At 40.9% G+C, this 16,459-nt stretch overlaps 2 protein-coding genes across 3 annotated transcripts in view; both read left to right on the top strand.

The window, feature by feature from the left end:
• Positions 1 to 1,562: 1,562 nt before the first annotated feature.
• On the top strand, positions 1,563 to 11,734 carry LOC117952232 (BEN domain-containing protein 4). The gene is made up of 6 exons (XM_034884387.1): positions 1,563 to 2,456; positions 5,647 to 6,219; positions 7,212 to 7,303; positions 7,448 to 7,474; positions 7,740 to 7,980; positions 9,254 to 11,734. Exons 1-6 carry the CDS (start codon positions 1,982 to 1,984, stop codon positions 9,484 to 9,486), a joined length of 1,641 nt encoding a protein of 546 aa, XP_034740278.1. The 5' UTR covers positions 1,563 to 1,981; the 3' UTR covers positions 9,487 to 11,734.
• A 1,417-nt stretch (positions 11,735 to 13,151) lies between these two features.
• The window catches only part of LOC117951891 (rab11 family-interacting protein 1), a 17,696-nt gene continuing 14,388 nt past the window's right edge, over positions 13,152 to 16,459 (top strand). The window contains exon 1 of one of the 2 annotated variants that reach the window (XM_034883867.1): positions 13,152 to 14,039. In XM_034883867.1, coding sequence (XP_034739758.1) covers positions 13,660 to 14,039 — 380 coding nt within the window. In that variant the 5' untranslated portion in view covers positions 13,152 to 13,659. The remainder of the gene's footprint in view (positions 14,040 to 16,459) is intronic. The other variant, XM_034883866.1, reaches the window with a different exon arrangement.

Raw genomic sequence — 16,459 nt, 5'->3', positions numbered from 1 at the left:
TCATGAATAAATATTAACTATGACCATAACATATAAACACAATAACCTATATACTGACTAATTGAACAAGAACTAAGAACAATGTGTGACAGGGAATGAGTTATAAGATGGAAGATGGAGATGTTATGACACAGTCCAGACTGTGTAATAACACGCATGCAGGATCTTATTGAGTTTATTCTAAAGAGAAGACAACCACAGTGCAGCAGCGTGTGGATTTGAATATAATCAGGTTTTAAATTTCAGACCAAACATTGTCTAAAAAAAAAAGGCTGCACAACAGGACCATGTCATTAAGAGGAAACATTTAAAGTGAGACTACGTAAACGTTATCCTCCTGTAACAAATGAAAAGTTGAATCCATAAGAAATAATGCACACCTTTGCTAAATTTAATACAGGTGTAGGCTGCTTGGTCTGCTATGACCTACTGTTAGTTAAAGCTTAGATACCAGATATTGTTCTGTTAACTGACCTGACTGACTCAGTTTGTGGACATTATGACTCGTTTTTTATTTAGCCTTTATAATTTTTAAACTTTTAGTGTTTGGAGTGTCTTTTTGATATGCTACCTGTCCAGGTACTGCAGGTGAAAATTAGCCTTCTACGCTAATTCTGTCATAGAAGAAGAGAGTGTAGCCTCCTGAATAATTAGTAAACCAAACTAAATCATCATAGCCTACTTCTCACTTATTGTGTCCAATAACGTCTCAGTTCAGTGAAAGTAACAGGCTCACTTTAATGCATGTGGATAAATATGTAGGCTAGGCTGTGGCCAATTCAAGTAGGAAGAAACTTAGAGGAAGTTGAAACTTTTTGCAGAAAAATGTACAAACCTGTTGACATTGCATTCAGATGCCCTGTTAGTTTCTGTAAATGTTTGATTCGGTCGTTAATCAAAAAATCACTTAAAGGTTATTGTATCAGCCTATCAATGGTTTTATTCAGGCCATTCCTTCAGGCCTTTACATCTTTCCTTAGTAGCTCATACAGTCATGTTCGGGTTGGTGTCTGGACACAGTATTGACTAAGCACTTGCATGTGTTTTGATATCACACAGCAGCTGAAATACCGACCTACCTGGGCTGTTGAAACTGGGAGAGAAAAATACTTCTGTTTCCCAGCAGCAGGTCTTTTCGTTTCTCCATTCATTAAATCTTCTGTTTGTAACCTATTGGTGTGGCGCCCCCATGTGGTGCTGCAAACTTTTAGGCCTGCAGGCTGCCTGACAGCTGCTACACCAGCATTTACACTAAAAGGATTTTAAACATGAAATCATTTCTGACAGTTGGACTTCTAACTACAGGCCTCGGCTACTTCCAAAAGTAGGCCTATAACTAGGCTATGGTCCGAAAAATAAAACAAAATGTGGAATTCCGGTACTAAAGGTAGGTAGAGCTCATGTTTCCTTCTGTTTGTGTTGTCTTTTTCCGTTTTATTGATCCAATTAGGCTACAAGCCTGCATTTGATTTTTTTTTTTTTAGAGAAAGCAAAAATCGGCTTAATAAAAGCTAAGCTTCTATTGGATAACGTGCTCGTCTTAACTAGCCTGGATGCCACGGTGTAGATGGCCTTTTCTTTCATTTGCGCTCATGTTGCTATGTTGATGCTCTGAGCTCAGTGGCAAAATGGCCTCTGCCTTTTCAATTGCAGAATTTCTTTCTGCGTTTTTTTTCGTTTCCAGATTGTACAACTGCTATAGGGCCCGTCGTTCTCTGTGGATGGTGGCTACAAAGGAGGCAGGCAGTGGCGCACAAGTCCCGCCTGTATTTCCCTCTGGAGGAGTCTCAATATCGGCGCTCCCGACTGGGGATTGGAGCGGCGGCGTGTCAGTAAATGAGCCCACCCTTCACACGGTGTGTGTGAGGGAAACCGAGCCAGACAGTGACGGATCTGATCTTACAGTCATCAGCTGCCTGTCACACCAGCACGCCACAGTACCGACCCGGAGCCTTCCGCCGCGCTGTGACACCTGGCGGGGATGGAGGGAGAGATGCAGCCCGCAGATGAAGGGCCCTGCGCCCCGAAGATGTGCCGACAACAACGGGGTCCGTACAGCACCCTAAAAACCTTCCAGAGCAAACGCTCGGCGGGCAAGTCGCGCTTTGACAGGTCTGCTGTGGTCGAGGTGCCTCTGTTTGGCGACGGACATCACTTCACTTTCCATCCAGAGCGGCAGCATCATTTCCAGCCGCACCATCATCACCATCACCACCAGCACCAGCGCCTGCAGCAGCTCCACCAAACCAGCGTTGCTATCAGCAGCAGCAGCCAACAACCTCACCCGACGCCTCAGCAGCAGCAGCAGGGTCGGTTCCCATGTGAGAACAGGCCCAGCAGCAGGGTCCCGACATCCACCTCAGCGGCCGCGGCAGCTGGGACCCAGCAGCAGCGCGCCAGCAGCGGCAGAGCGGAGCCCAGATTGTCTCCAGACTGCACCTATGGTATCAGCTCAGGTGGGTTTCAAACTTGTTCAGAGCGAGTGATGAATCCTGGTAATATGTGGAGACCTGCTCCAATTTTTTTTAAGTAGGCCTATTAATAATTTAGATTAGGGAGACTTTTCTGAGCCAGGCCTTCATTGTCCTCAGATTTTCCAGATTCCATTGTATATTTTGGGCTTTTGCTGCCCAGATATTTGAGCATAAATCTTCCACAGAGTCAGTAAACTTGAATGGAAGATAAAACAATACGTTATTAAAATCAAGCAGGTCTTTTGTTCAACTAAGCATCATGTTTTTGTTCCAATTCTTTCTTCCTTCTCCTCCTGTCAGCAGTGATTGATTTGCTGCTGTAATGAGAGCAGTCATGATTGAATCTCCAGTGTGCATGTGCTAAAAATTAAATTGGGTAGTTGTCTGTCTATATGTGTGTTTACTTTGTGTGTGTGTGTGTGTGTGTGTGTGTGTGTTTGTGTGTGTGTGTGTGTGTGCGCAAAAAAGGCTCTCATAATCTCCAGTTGAAACACATTGTTCTGTGTTAATTTTTCTCCTCAGCTGCAGTTCATTAGAGGGCTGTGTGCAGGCTCAGGAAGAAATGTGTTCCCCTTGTGGAGGGCGGGTCCATGGGAACTAACATTAAGATGAAAGCAATGAACCTAATCCTGGCTGTTACAAAATTAAACATTACATCTTGTCCTCTAATCAGAAATTAATCTCTTTATCACTGCTGGAAGCATGAGTCTCACTTTTCTGCTGGTTATTGTTGCTTCACAGACAATCAAGTTTTCAGTCTGAGCTCAGCTTGCACTGTATTAACTTACCTAGACCTACATGACAATTGGAAAATGTGTGCATAGTATCAAAGGTTTAATCTAGAAAAAAGGCATTAGTTTCACATATTTAACCCACTTCCATCTGTGAAAGAGTAGCCAGATTTTTTTGTAGCTCCAAAGCCCAGGTTTCAGTGTTGATGACCCATTGTTTGCATCCCTTCTGGCATGCAAGTGCTCCTGATTTCAGTTATGAAATAATCACACAAAACCCTATTTCCTCTAGTGATCGACCGTTATGGATCTTTTTAGTGCTGATGCCGAAACTGATTTTGTTTTCATCAGTCTTAGCCGATACAGGCTGCCGATTTTCTTAAGCCGATACTGCTTTTGCTCCCTCAATTCACATCCTAAAGATGTAAACACTGCCACACTGGATGTATTTTTTTCAGAATTTGCTCTGCCATTTCTTTAAACATAATAAACAAAAACACAGATCAGTGTCACTTCTGCAATGATCTTATATTCCTATCACCCAAATGATATGTGCAGTGTGCATCATATGGATGGGTGTACTGCACATGGTTAACTGTGCAAGTGTAAAAGGCTTTCATCAACATCTACAACACAGCCTTGATGATCCAGCAACTCAGAGCTGCATGTGGATGCCTGTCTGTAAATAATTCCGTGAAAAAACTATCGCCATATATTGGCCAGATATATCGGCCAGGCGATAAAATCGGTCTATCGTGATTACCTCTGCTCATATTACACATGATCCAATTCCAGTTAAACGTGCCATAAATTCTCACTGATAATAACACATCAAAGTGATTTGTATCTGCATGATAGGAGCATGGCTCTCAAGGCTGAAAAATCTAAAATAAAATAAAATAAAACTTGATGCACTTCTCCTGAAGAGAGGCAGCACGGACCCTTGGACCTAGCAATCAGTTCAGCACACAATAACACAAATTGCATTGAAAAGCTGTTCCCAAAGAGTTGTGATTAAAATAAATGGGGCTCATAAATTTTCCTCTGCCGAGCGTGTTGTTTTTAATGAAATTTTATGAGGCTCTCAGCTCACAGTGCCACAGAACTGGTGAGAGGAGAGAAGCGGGTGGGGGGCGCAGGCGAATGATATCAGATACATCTCGATGGGTAAACAGAGACAGCACGCATATTAATAAATGCGACACATCTGCGCCAGGCTGATAGACACGTCTGAGCGAGTGGCAACGCAGCAGTGGCCGCCTAGAACTCATTTTGTCTGTGTGTATATTTGTGTGCGTGTTTGTGTGAGGACAGTGGACTCATAATCATTACACGGAGGTATGTGTGAGATCATCTCATTGAGACGTGCCCAGACTACCAGGGAAACTGTACACTGAGGCTTGTTTCTGGACAATAGCTTTGTGCTGATTTTCTTTGCTTGGCTGGGTTTGGTCACAGCAGATTCTGTGACTTTGGAGTTTATTGACATCTGAATAAATCAGCATAATCAAGCTGACATTTATGAGCAGAGGAGCCTACTGTATGTGGAAAGCTTTGGCAGGAAAAGGGGAAAGAAAAGGGAGGCAGAAAGAAAACCAACAAGGACTAAACACAGAACCACTCATATTGTTTCCACAAGCGTATCTGCTGCTTTCCAATAGGGAACTTACTTAAGTTTCATGCTGTGCTACTTTCTGCTTCTCATTCACTACAAGTCAAAGGTAGTCATTCAACTTCACATTTATTTGACAGCCTAACTTACTGGATATTTTTACAGATGTCAGTATTAAAAAACATATGAAATAAAACCAATGGTTACCACCAACCTATTGGCTCGTAAACCCTTTCAATACAGCAATGTCTAGCCGGGGCCCCTTTTCACCTTTCAAAAGTCGATGAGTTCTGTCGGCAGTTCCCAAAATGTCCTCTCTACACTTCTCACATGGCTTAATTTTCAAGTTTTCGAGGCCCAGAGGTCAAATGATCCAATATTACACAATAAAAGCAAATATTAGAAAACAGTTCAAAATAGCAAAACCTATTCCTATCAGTAAAATGCTGCTTACATATTACCAATCCAATAATGGCAAGTATAACATAACAGACACAGGGGACATTATACTGCAAGTACTTTTACTTTAAGGACATTTAGCTAATGATACTTCAGAAGTTTTACTTGTACTGTAGTTTTTTTTAATATTGTCACACTGATACTTTTACTTAAATATTTAATAGGTAATTTGTATAAAATATCTTTTGTCATATTTTGTGATATACAAACTGTATCTCCTGACATTAGTACATGAGATGGATAATCCGTGAAAAAATTATCTCTCTCAAACAGTACACTAAAATATGTTTCTGCTTCATCACAAAACATTCTACAAGATGACTGGGAGCCACTGTCTCTGACCTCTGGATTTTCCCTCTGTCTGCCGTAGAGAATCGTCTCATCCTGGATGCCTTTGCCCAGCAGTGTAGCCGAGTCCTCAGCCTCCTTAACAACGGCCGTCTCCTGGAGCCCTCCTCCTCCTTCACCTCCAACATCAAGCTAGAAGAGGGGCCAGGGGCGGTACAGGGGCTTCACTGCTCCTCACTGGGGAAGACCAAACCTGAAGAGAGTTCTTCCACCACAGACCCAGAAGAGGAGGCCCAACAAAGCCATTTGAACCAACAACAAACCTCTGCCGTTCTTCGCATCTTCACAGACTCCCTACAGAACTATCTGCTCTCAGGGCCGCAGCAGCAGCACCAGCAACATCTGGCTGCCGGTCTGGAGGATGAGCAGTGTCCGTTGGCAGAGCCTGGCTCTGGGGTGTCTCCTCCAAGACATAACCTGGGAGGCTGGGGCTCACCGACTCCGTCAGAGTCGTACGGCCACCCTTCGTCCACACTGCCTGAGGAGGAAGAGGAGGAGGAGAGCTGCTGTCCACGCTGCCTGGAGTTGGAGCAGGAGGTGCTGTCGCTGCAGCAGGAGAACGAGGAGCTCCGCAACAAGCTGGAGAATATCCCAGGTGCAGTATTAAGAGCCTGGATCCTGGAGTTTTGAGGTCTGTTCTTTGGGATGGGTAAAAGATACATATATACAGGTGCCTAATCATGACAGGTTTATCTGAAACGCTAAGCAGGATGGTCACATTCAGGATTAGCACTGATCTTTTTTTTTTTTTAAATGTGACCAATCACAGATGTCAGATGTTCCAAACGTACAGGAACTTATCATGAGACTTTTTGCACAGTTTCTCCTTTAATTTGAGTGTTCTCATTTGACTAATTTACACATACAGAGGCTTTGAGTCATTACGGTAAATGTCCTGTTTACAGTAAGAAAAGAAGTCTTGGTTGAGATGTTGACCATTGCGCTCTTGTAATTGTCATACAAAGCATTGATAGACCTGAACAAGTTTAAAGTCACATCTCAGAGACTTGACGTGGAAGTTGCTGTTATTTCAGTCTGGACAGGAGTGGTGGACAAATCAACCAACATTGCCATCCCTCTAGCCAAAGCGCTAACATGCCTAAAAGTAATGATAACATCATGTGTAAAGTCATAAAATAGCCAGTTATTTTATGTAGATTGATTAATCTACTAATTGATTTTCTATTCTACTTTTTTTTTCATGGTCTTTCTTTAATTAGTCATATGTAGCTGTCTGTACATCTCTAGTAAAAATATTATTGCATTAATCAGTACCAAAGCTACACGAGTTTATCATTGCACCGTAATACCTTCAGTTTTTGTCTGTCTTCAGTTTCAGAGTGTGGCATGCTCACACTCTCTAATTACATCACAGTGTTTGGGGCAACAGTCTCAATAGCATCTATTTTTATTACCTTTTCTGCTCTCCCCAAAGCATTCTGAGCTCTGTGTCACCTTAACCTACATTGCACTTAACCGGCTAATTTGAGCTGCATGATTGTTAAATCATACAGAAGATGGGTCTCTTTGTTTGCATAACATTTTGACAGTGTATTTGTATTTATGGTAACATGTGTTCTTATGCAGTTCCTTGTCAAAAGGCTCTTGACTACTTCAAGACTGTTCTCGAGTTTCACAACCAGCTGGTCCAGCCGATGCCAGAGGAGCAGCTCACAGAGGTATTTGAAAAATGTGTGATCAGTAGCATACAGTATATTTAAGTGTAAAAGTACAACATCATATCCTTTCCACATCAGTAACTTCTCCAGTGTGCTGTTAAGTTGTGTGAAAATATTGAATTAAAGAAAACTCTGTCTCTGCAGGAAGAAGAGCGGCAAACAGTCTTTGAGGTCTGTGTTTTTATTCAAGCATTTCTGTTGTTTGAGAACATAAAGGATTTCAGTGTATATTCATGTATTTTTTAGCCTGTAAAGTCAACAGAAAGTGGTATAAAATTTGTGAAACTGACACTAGATAATGTGCACCCTAAGCTAAGGTTAAAGGACAATTTCAAATCTGACAAAACTAGAGAATACAGTCAGATTTTGAGCCAGGCTGTGGACATACCTGAACGCCGTCCGACCATTACATCTTCTGACCTCCTCTTCCCTGCAGGGCAGTAAGCAGCTCTTGGAGAACTACCCTCTCTTCATCTCTAATAAGCAGTGGGACGAAGCCGTCAACTCCTCTAAGAAAGATGGCAGGCGGCTGCTGCGCTACCTGATTCGCTTTGTCTTCACCACTGACGAGCTCAAGTTCTCCTGCGGTCTGGGCAAAAGGAAGCGTTCGGTCCACTCAGGAGATCCAGGCCTGGAGAGACGACCACTCAACCCCGTCAAAGTCAGCTGCCTCAGAGGTACACAGTCACAACATGTCTGTTGAGTTAAAAGAGTGGTGGCATTGTGCTTCAGTCTGGGATACAGTATCATTGCAAAACTGGTAGAACTCATACAGTTGTCTGACAGCCAGGAGCTCTGTCATATGTCTGCATATAAAATGTTTGCGTTATTTGAATGATGTAGAGCCATGCTTTTATACTCCACTTTTACAGCTTACATGTTTCAGACTTGAAAAGCAGCAGTAGCTATCAAGTAAGCTCCTTATTTCTGGACTCATAACATTTAACCAAGACTTATGTTGGTCTAAGATCTGGTACATTTGTGGTCATGTGTTTTTAGTTGTAACCGATCAGAAGATTCAACTGCTCAAATTTAATGTTTTTGTTTTGTTTTCTTATACTTCACCTACGGCAATTGATTATTGCACCTTACAACAACAAGGCATTTCAAAGTGTTTCACTGACAGAAAAGGTCTAACTCTAACCTTGAGCGCAACAAATATTTCATTCATTTCCTCTGTTTCACCATTTATAATTTCAAACCTGTAATAACAATGTTTTTGTAAGTTATAGTCAACGTGATGGCAAAATAGTTAAATCTACACATCATGCAGTTACAGAGCAACATGATCAATCATTTAAAATTGTGTTTTTATGACCATCTGGTCAATGTATGTATGTCTAACATTCACTCTACTATTAGCTCTGTGTTTGGTCACTACCAACTCTTGAGGGAAATATCTGGCTCTACAGATATGTAAATGCTCCACTATGTTCACCAGCTAGTTTTTAACTGTCTGTCACCTGTCTTTTTGGTGCCAAGCATTAATGGTACAGTCAGTTTTTAGAGCTCTTTCTCTTATAACAGCTGCGGCCTAAAACAACACTATGAGGTCGGTGAGAGTGACCTCAAACAGTACTCTTGTTGGCCTCACTTAAACAATGAGCTGAAACTCTCTGTAAAGCTCATTGAAAAAGAGCTGCTGCAGATCCAGGTGATAATTCTTTGCAGGTTTCTCACTGTCACATTTTTATTTCATATATGATCATGAAAATCTCAATTATGTTGACTTAAAGGGCAGGTCAGATTAGTTTTCACGCCGATCCCACATATACAAAGATCACATCTCTATAAAATAAGAGATTGAGCATTAATGCCTTTAATGTGAATGTCACACTCAAAACCTCTTGCTTTTTGAAACCCTGGTACAAATCAAGGAGTGCCTTGATTATCAATTATTAAAAAAACATATACATTTTTTCTCTTTTGTTTGAACATTTTTATTGCCAGAATTCATCCGGATGCACTGTGCCTCAAACCTGGACTGGTGGATGCCCTCAGAGGAGCAGATCAACAAAGTATTCAGCGATGCCGTCGGTCATGCTCGTCAGGGCCGAGCGGTCGCTACGTTCCTGGGCAGCAGCGGAAGCAGCACCAGCAGCCTCTACATGGAAGGCTTTGACGGACATCTGTCACAGGACGAACTGTATTTGAAAGGCTGTCAGAACGGCCAATCGGACTGAAGGTAGAGGAGAAATTAAAGACAAATGGCGGAAATGTAGCTGTACTACAACATATCCCAAAACAATGACCTGAACCTGTCACTTTACACAGTGAAGAAAACATTCCAGAAGTTTATCATACAGAATATAACTCCAGTCTTGCTGAAGCAGTTTGAATAGTTTATAGCTGTTTTGCCATTCTTATACCTGCGATTTTGTTGTTTGTTTTAGTCAATATTTGACTCTTAAGGTGTTTTAAACTTTTAAAATTTTAGTCTTCCACTTGCTACTTTTTCCTATGGTTAGCTGTTTTGATCAGCTGTGTCCCTTTCAATGGAATTCGTTTTGTTTTGTGTTTTCGGGGTTGCAGTCAGTTAATTTTTTTCAATTTACACGCTTACCTTAAGGTCATCAGGAAGCTGTTTTTGTAAATGTTACCCAAGTTAGACACTCATTGCATCCATCACTGACATTGCGCCCTCCATTACGGAAAGTAGCATTTAATATTTTTCTGCCAAATTCTTCATCATTGGCGAAGCACCTTTACTTGCAGCCCTTCAATAGGAGTGCCTCTGAAAAAAATCCTGTTTTGTCACCTGTAGCCTTGCACTTGTTTTTCCTAATATGAATCACTTCCGATGTGTCAAGTTATAAAAAGAAAAAGTGCATTCAAAGTCTTGGCAATGTGCTTAGATGCACCTTCCCTTGGGTTGAAAGCCGTTTCAGTCAAGGCTGATCTGTTTTGAACTTCCTGCAGCAGATTTCAAGATATGCAACTGAAAAGAAAACCGCGCGTCATATTGCAGGACAGTCAACAATATTAAAGTACTCATATTATGCTTTTTGGCTTTTCCCTTTCCTTTATATTATTACATATGTATTTTGTGCATGTAATAGGTTTACAAAGTGAAAAAAGCCCAAGGTCCACCCCAAAGGGAAATCACCATCTCCAACAGAAAACACTGTTCGCAAACTACTCCAAACAGCTCTGTTGTAGTCCAGCCTTTACTTTCGTGACAAACGTACGTCACTTTGTAACAAATGCTATAATGCTCGCCTAGCTGCTAGCGTGGCACGCCCTCATACTCTGCTTCTGGTTGGATAATTGTCCTAACTTAGGTAGTGCTTGTGTCCGACTCCCAACAAAGATGGAACAGAAGTGAGATGCCTGAGAGCTCAAAACACAGGGTGAACGTGTGCCTTGCTCAAGAGCACCTGGCAGCGCCCAGGATGTGAACTGGCAAATCTCCAGCTACCAATTTACACTCTGTACTTTGGTCCGTACTGGGACTTGAACCATTTGCAGTACAACAAAAATATGGTATTTTTTGAAAATTAAACCATGTAAACCTATTCTGGTATAACCTCTAAATACAATTATGAACCTGAAAATGAGCATAATATGAGCACTTTAAGATCTTCTTTACAAGAGGTCTCCTAAATTAGTTGGAAGTGCTGTAGGCCTATATGCCAGTGATATAATGCTGATCTTTCTTCCATTAAATGAAGGTATTCTTATAAATAAAATGCAGATTTGCAGAAAAACAACAACAACAACACAGTGGATAAATACCAAGAACATTGTTTCTATTTTATGCTTAAGCACTTTCTTTGCTCTGTCATATATTCTTTAATTCATCCTGTTGCAAAAAGTCTTCAACTGCATTCTATTTCATTTAGATTTTCCTCAGTGAGAAGACTTTTTGAGTCAGGATGAATCAAGGACGCCATATAATAATGCCTTAAACTTGATTCAAGTCAAGTGTGTCACGTAATCACAGTGTGGGTTGTTGGCCCAAGTGGAGCACTTCGTTCTTATTTGCACTTTTTACGTGTCTCGTTATGGCTACAGCCATCCCACAGGGAGAGTATTTAACCATTCTTATTCTTTGACTTATGTTTCTTTATTTTATTTGGTCCTCCATCACTTCACGTCAATACGCAGTTTTCTACATTTTGAATGTACCAGATTTATTAGGTCAGTTTGCCACGTCGACAGTGCTGTGTAAATGTGTAATATAAAGTACAATATTGTGTGAGGTGTTCTTGAAATACCACGTCTCTCTCTTTAAAAGCCAAGTAGAAAAGTGCCACAGAAACCTTAAACAGTTGGATTCTGTTGTTGTGTTGCTGTTCTGAATGTGAGCATTTATTTGTATTTACTCCCTCAAAGTGGCTGTTATCAACACTGTGAAACATCAGTAGGATTTTTACAAATCTAATAGCTTCTGTTGTTGTTTTGTTTATAATAAATACCATAAGCACTGAAGCTGAAAGCTTCATTGATGAATATCTACGGTATGTATCTATTGTTTAAAGTCTTAGGAAAACTTGTCGAAAATGGAATTATTCTATAACACATTTTTTAAAGTAAGAAAGATCAGTTTAAACAAGACAAAGGTGTTTATTTACAGTAAAGTTGTATTTCTGTCATTAAATAGCATCAAATCTATGACTCCATGTGATGCATTGGCTAGTTAAACAACAATCAGTTTTTCGGATGTATAGTATGGAGCTTCATTTATTTGCAAACAGTGGTAAGTGCTCATGTCTCTTACTCAGTAAAGATAGCAACACCACTATGTAGAAGTACTCTGTGACAAGTAAAAGTCTGAAAGGATGGTCCCTTTCTGAATGATGTATATACAGTAGGCCTATATGTGGTGTAGGTGGAGTAGGGCTGGGCAATATGGAGAAAATTAAATATCCCAATATTTTTGACCAAATACCTTGATGTCAATACCACAACAATATTGTAGTGTTGACTATTGGTGCTTTCACAAAATATTTACACAATGAGATTGTTGAGAAGTGATCATCAGTAATGTGGCTATAATGACTAACTGGGTAAAGGCAAAGAATAGAGCAGTTACAACAGTCTGGTCAGTTCAGAAAATGACACAACTTCACTGTGATGCAGCCTATAAAACAAGGACAAGACACCAGTTATGCCATTTTACGATATCCAAAATCTAAGATGATATCTAGTCTCATATCACAATATCAATGTAATATCAATATATTGCCCAGCTCTAAGGTGGAGCTCATTTGAAGATGCTGGATACAGCACTGCTTCTTATCTTGTAAATTAATCATGTGTTTTGTATGTAAAATCCAAATCTGCAGCATCAGACACATATTGTGGAGTAGAAGTATGAAGTAGCATAAAATGGAAATACTCTAGTAGCCTACAAGTACGTCAAAACTTTTCTTGAGTAAAATGTAATACGTTACTTTGTTTCACTGTGTGTAAGACGACATCTGCTGGTGATTTAACAGAAATACAGAAGCAGGTGGCTTGTACGGCAGCCTCGGCCACAGTGTATGAATGTGTGTGAATGGTGAATGGTTTCTGTATGAAGTAAAAGCGCTTTGAGTAGTCGTTAAGACTAGAAAAGCGCTATATAAATACAGTACATTTACATTTAGTTCTGATTTCCCTCACACTGAACTGATCGCCACCAGGTGGGGTTGTAGCTGTAAGGATGAGAGTAACCCGATGTCCCAAAGTTCTCCAGCCAATAGATATAAAGGACTATACTGTAGTTTTTAAAATGTAAGCACACAAGTCTGTCCACAAAAGTGAAACACCAAATTGTATAATAAAAAAAAAAAAATTGAGGGTTCCGCCATATACTTGATCTAGCCTACTGCTGTTTCACACAAAGCCAAGCTGCTGATTGCAGATCTCTTCTCTCAGCAGCAGCAGCAGCATACAGCGTATATGTGTGTATGTGTGTGTCGGCGGATCTGATGGAGCATCGGTTGGGTGTTTCGCTTTAATTCTGCGGCATCTCTCTCACTGTATGCGGGCCTGCTGTTCTGGAGGAGGGAGGGCCGTGAGCACAACGAGCAGATTTCGAACAGTCAACTAGCGGATGCGACACGTTTTTAACTACGGAGCACGGGATGATTTCAGCACGCAGCTCGCCTAACTTGGTTTGCATTGATTGGATTTGGGAATGGCACGCGGAGCTTTCAGCTGAACACAGGCGCGGTCTGCTGTCTGGAGACTGACCTCGGGTAAACCCTCAGAGGCTCCGCGGACTTTGGAGAAATTCTGCAGAGGTGTTATTTTGCGCAGCACGGTAACTCTTGCGCAACACAAAGGGGATGATCTCCAAAGCGACTGATAAGACTGAGTGAACCGACGACTATTAAAGGACACACAGGCAGCTCGTGTAGGGGTACAAGATGATGTCACTGATAGATCTCGACGATGATCAGCGATGGGTGCCCACTCACGTGAATGTCACCGTCCTCCGCGCAAGAGGACTGCGAACCAAGGGCAAGCATGGCAGCCGCTACCTCTACACCATCATGCAGGTGGGGAAGGAGAAGTACACCACCGGGCTGGTGGAGAAGGCAGAGGTGCCCGAGTGGAACGAGGAATGCTGCTTCGAGCTGCTGCCCGGGATCCTGGAGGACGGCGGCCGGAGCGCTTACCCCCCGGGGAGCGGGGACCTGGTCCTCACCGTCATGCACCGTGTGCTTATCGGACTTGACGTGTTTCTCGGCCAAACCATCCTTCCTCTTGATAGGATATTTCAGGAGGGAATGTGTCCTCGAGATGAGTACGTTGTGATTGAATACTAATGAAGCCTGCATGACAAACTATGCAGTGTATCAGTTTACTGTTGTGTCGTGTTATGGTTATGTCAGACTGGGGAAGAAGTTGGCTATGCTACTTAGATACATTTTACTTAAGTAAAAGTAGCAATACCACAGTGTAAAAATACTATGTTACAAACAAGTCCTGCATTCAAATAAGTCAAGATAGGCCTACAGAAGGTATTAGCATGTTGCCTAGGCTGATCTCCTCATGTTGATGATCAACCACCACCTTCTTCCAAAATCCCACAACACAGCAGCTGATTAAAGAGAGGATGAGAGATAAACGATGAAATCGGCAGAGATGGCAAAAGTACTCACCTAGCTGCTCAAGTAGAAGTAAAGATACTTGTGTTAAAAATACTCTGGTAAAAGTAGGAGTACTGATTTAACCTCTTTACTCAAGTAAAAGTAACAAGGTACAGGTTGGGAAATGTATTTAAAGGATCAAAGTAAAAGTAGCCTTGTGAATGATATCCATTTTTAATACAAAGCTCCCTGGACCACACATGTTACTAGAGCGAACTGAGAAACTTTAGTTGGCATAGAGAACACGCCCTTTTATATGCCATTTCGACATTTTAAATGGATGTCTGGCAATAGGCCTAAAACATCACACATATGATTATTGTGACAGAGACTGGGACTCCAGGTTAAAAAGATTCTGACTGAGCAGCAAGATGTGAATTCAGTTGTGATTCTGTGAGAATTTACAGATCCAGTTTCTCTTTTTTAATCTTCCCCTCAAAATTTTAAGGAATCTACATGTATGTGTGTGTGTGCTTAATTATGGCTTCTAGAAAGAAAATAAAGTATAAAATATGAATGACTAAACTGACATTAGTTAAGAAGTTCCCCATACTTTACAGTTCCCCAGCACAACGGCCAGGAGTCATTCTTGATGTCTACTATCTCAAACATCTCTCTCAGATAAGGCCGAGGATGATCAGTAATGTCTTGCTGCTTGTCTGTCCAATCTAAGATAAAGTTGATTCTGGTTTCCAACTTGGCCCCAGGTGTGTCTGTTAAAACACGGACGGAGACAACTTTCTTCTGTCTTTTGATGCAACGTGCCACCTAGCTAACAGGTGAAGAACACAAACAACGGAATCACTAGCTAACTTACTTTCAATGTGCGAGAACTATAAACCAAACAACAACAGGCTTAAATGAACTGACAACATAAGTTATAATACTTGCATTTCTCAACTGATTATCCTGAGACAGGACAGCTAGTCTCTCTTTCCATTCTCCAATTTTTTTCTCTGTGTGGCGCACTATTCTCAGACACGACGACCTCTTGCATACAAAACTTAAATAACAGCCAATTTTGTAAAATGTAAGGAGTAGAAAGTACCGATATTTGTGTTAAAAATGTAAGGAGTAAAAGTAAAAAGTCTCCAAAAACATAGTAAAGTAGGAGAAATCTACTTGAGTAGAGTAACAAAGTTTTTGTACTTTGTTATTTCTCATCTGTGGAAATCGGATGTGGTAGTGTTTTGCAGCATTACACAGAAAACTGCTAGCTTGAACCATAAATGCATACAAGCTCATTAAGTGTTTGCCCTTTAGGCTTATACTGTACTCCCAAAGCAGTTCCCACAATGCACTGCGAACCAAGATGTTTTTCCACTGTGGAACCAGTAGTGATTCTAGCCAGAAGGCCTCCATCTTTATGCACAATGCACATCTCCCATTTTCTTTTATACAGCACTACATGTATCCTCAGATGAAATAAATACTTAATGACAAAATAAATACCAATAAATACTAATAAAAACTTTGTGATAAACATGATGTAGTTGACTGTTCACACAGAAGCTAGAAGTGATGTGTTTTTATGTCAGACCGGGATGGACAGACAGTGGTGGGATAAGAACTCACAGATGTTTTACTAAAAGTAGCAATACTCGGTTACAAGTAACAATCCTGCATTCAAAATCTTACTTCAGTAAAAGTGCGAGTGTTAGCATTAAAACACATACCTAAAATGCCAGAAGTACTCATTATGCAGAATGGCCTATTTCAGAATCATACATATTACATCACTGAGTTATATTTAGTGATGCAATAATATGTATCACTATGTAAGTGAATAGGTTACATTTTTTAACTAATATACTGTATATCACCATGAAACTTCCCCAGTTGATTACTGAGTTATCTTAGTATATATGCACTATTTTGCATACCCTACATTTCCAAAAGAGGAATCATTCTGTAAAGCCAGGTTCAAAATTCTTTTTACAGAGGGAATTTTGGATATCTCTCATAACATATTTTTGCCATGTGCTTAGGAATCATGTGTGATATACAGTGGGTACGGAAAGTATTCAGACCCCTTTAAATTTTTCACTCTTTGTTTCATTGCAGCCATTTTCCA

Source organism: Etheostoma cragini, chromosome 10 (assembly GCF_013103735.1).
Source record: "Etheostoma cragini isolate CJK2018 chromosome 10, CSU_Ecrag_1.0, whole genome shotgun sequence".
NCBI classification, from domain to species: Eukaryota; Metazoa; Chordata; class Actinopteri; order Perciformes; family Percidae; genus Etheostoma; species Etheostoma cragini.
Note: the sequence above shows the minus strand (reverse complement) of the source record. Positions and strands in the feature narration are given on the sequence as shown.